The sequence below is a fragment of the Trypanosoma theileri genome (genome assembly GCF_002087225.1).
Source record: "Trypanosoma theileri isolate Edinburgh chromosome Unknown TM35_Tth_39_V1, whole genome shotgun sequence".
Classification (NCBI taxonomy): domain Eukaryota; phylum Euglenozoa; class Kinetoplastea; order Trypanosomatida; family Trypanosomatidae; genus Trypanosoma; species Trypanosoma theileri.
The window spans coordinates 189,240-191,073 of NW_021639881.1; the positions used below are offsets into that span (position 1 = coordinate 189,240).

Sequence of the window (1,834 nt, forward strand, 5' to 3'; positions counted from 1 at the left end):
TTATTATTATTATTATTATTATTATTATTATTATTATTATTATTATTATTTCAATCTATGATTGAAGAACGCGGCAATACAAGGATATGTTGTTTCCTTCCCTGTGGTTGTGGGAGTACAGTACCACTATTAGTACTGGTTTTCTATTTTTCTTTTATTTTTTTTCCCTCATCACTTCTGTGCGTAAAAAAAAAAAAACCTCAAGGGTTTTTCTCTTGTTCTCTCTTTAACTACTGTTTTCTCTATTTCATATTTTAACACTATATATATGTAAAGGTGAGTTCAATCACACATAGATAATAATAATAATAATAGAGGAGAAAGAGAAAGAAAAAAAGAAAAGAAAAGAACAAAAACACCGCAAAAATGTCCACAACTCTACTCGTAACGGAAGAAGAAAAAGAAGTCATCTCAGTATCCAGTGAGGCGTTATTACATTTGGCAGCACGTCTAAATGGAGCCGTCTTCTCTCCTCACTCTATCCCCACAACAACGGGAACAGTCAATACTACTACTATTACTAGACCGCCGACCACTACTACTACTAATATCAATACTAGTAATATCAATACTAGTACTAATACTAGTAATATGAATATTTCTAATCCACCGTTTGTGACTATAGAAGATGGTGTTGGTTTTGTAGAATTACTCTCTGAGGTGGTGGTTCATTACGCCACTGCCCTCAAACCCACAAGTGAGACTCCACAACATTTACAACCCTCCTTATATAGAGAAGAAATATCTTATTCTCATTCTCATCATCATTCGACTAACACAACAGTAGAGATGAGAAGATCATTACGAATGAAACGAATGGCACTTCGTTATTTACTCTTTGAAGTACAACCGGATCTCATGGCAACCGTATTATCAATTCTACACGCACCTCACATAATGGAGGAGGAAGATGAGATGTGTCGTCTCTTTTGTAGAGTTCTCGCCTTTTTACAGGGAGTGGTACTTTCCTGCTGTATTCCAAGTGAAGAGACATTTGAATCTACACAACAACAACGAAAACAAAAAGAAGAAGAAGTAGAAAAAGGAGAAGAAATGAGAGATGTGGGATTACCGATGGAAGCAATTGAATTAGCGGCGACTACGACGGATTTATTAGATCGTTTAGGTGCTGTACATATAATAACAGGATTGTTATTTGATGAATATCCCACAACGGTGCGATTGGCAGCTGTACAATTATTATTTGTATTGTTATTACGTGATGGTGGGGCAGTCGCCCAGACGAGGAATCCATATGTACGAGACTCTCTCACTACTGCAGAGCATTTATCAATTCTTCTCTCTGTACTCTCAACAACACCCTCCTCTTCCTCTTCCTCCGTCTTCTTCTCTTCATCTTCACAATCACCATTATCCTTCTCTCCAGCAACTGGATCTACATCTTGTATAATGATGATGGATAAACTGGTATCATTGCGGTTACATGCGGCAGCGTGTTTACGTGAATTGGCGAATACACATTTTATTCCACTCGCCCAACCAGAAGTATTGGATGTTTTTCGATGTATTGCGGATACGGATGTGAATGGAGATCTGCGGGCTTTATGTATAGAATCTCTTCATGTTATTTTACAACGTAATACCTCTATTGCATGTTGGGCAAACATTCCATTTAAAAAGGAACTTGTAGCCTTTTGTAGTAGACAATTAGAACGGGAAAGTCATCCTGATGCCCTAAGAGCTACTATGTGTCTTGTGGAAACACTTATTGTAAAAGATGCGATTTTAACTTCCATTCTTGTTCAAACTGGTAATAAAGATCGTGTTGGTAGGATGTTTAATAATAATAATAATAATAATAATAATAATAATA

The 1,834-nt window shown here is 36.4% G+C and overlaps 1 protein-coding gene across 1 annotated transcript; it reads left to right on the top strand.

Annotated features, from left to right (window-relative positions):
• Positions 1 to 366: 366 nt before the first annotated feature.
• On the top strand, positions 367 to 1,833 carry TM35_000391680 (putative casein kinase II, alpha chain; the record flags this gene model as incomplete). The annotated part of the gene is made up of 1 exon (XM_029029684.1): positions 367 to 1,833. A coding segment is annotated over one exon (1,467 nt), but the record flags the coding sequence as incomplete, so codon positions are not given.
• Between the last annotated feature and the right edge of the window lies 1 nt (position 1,834).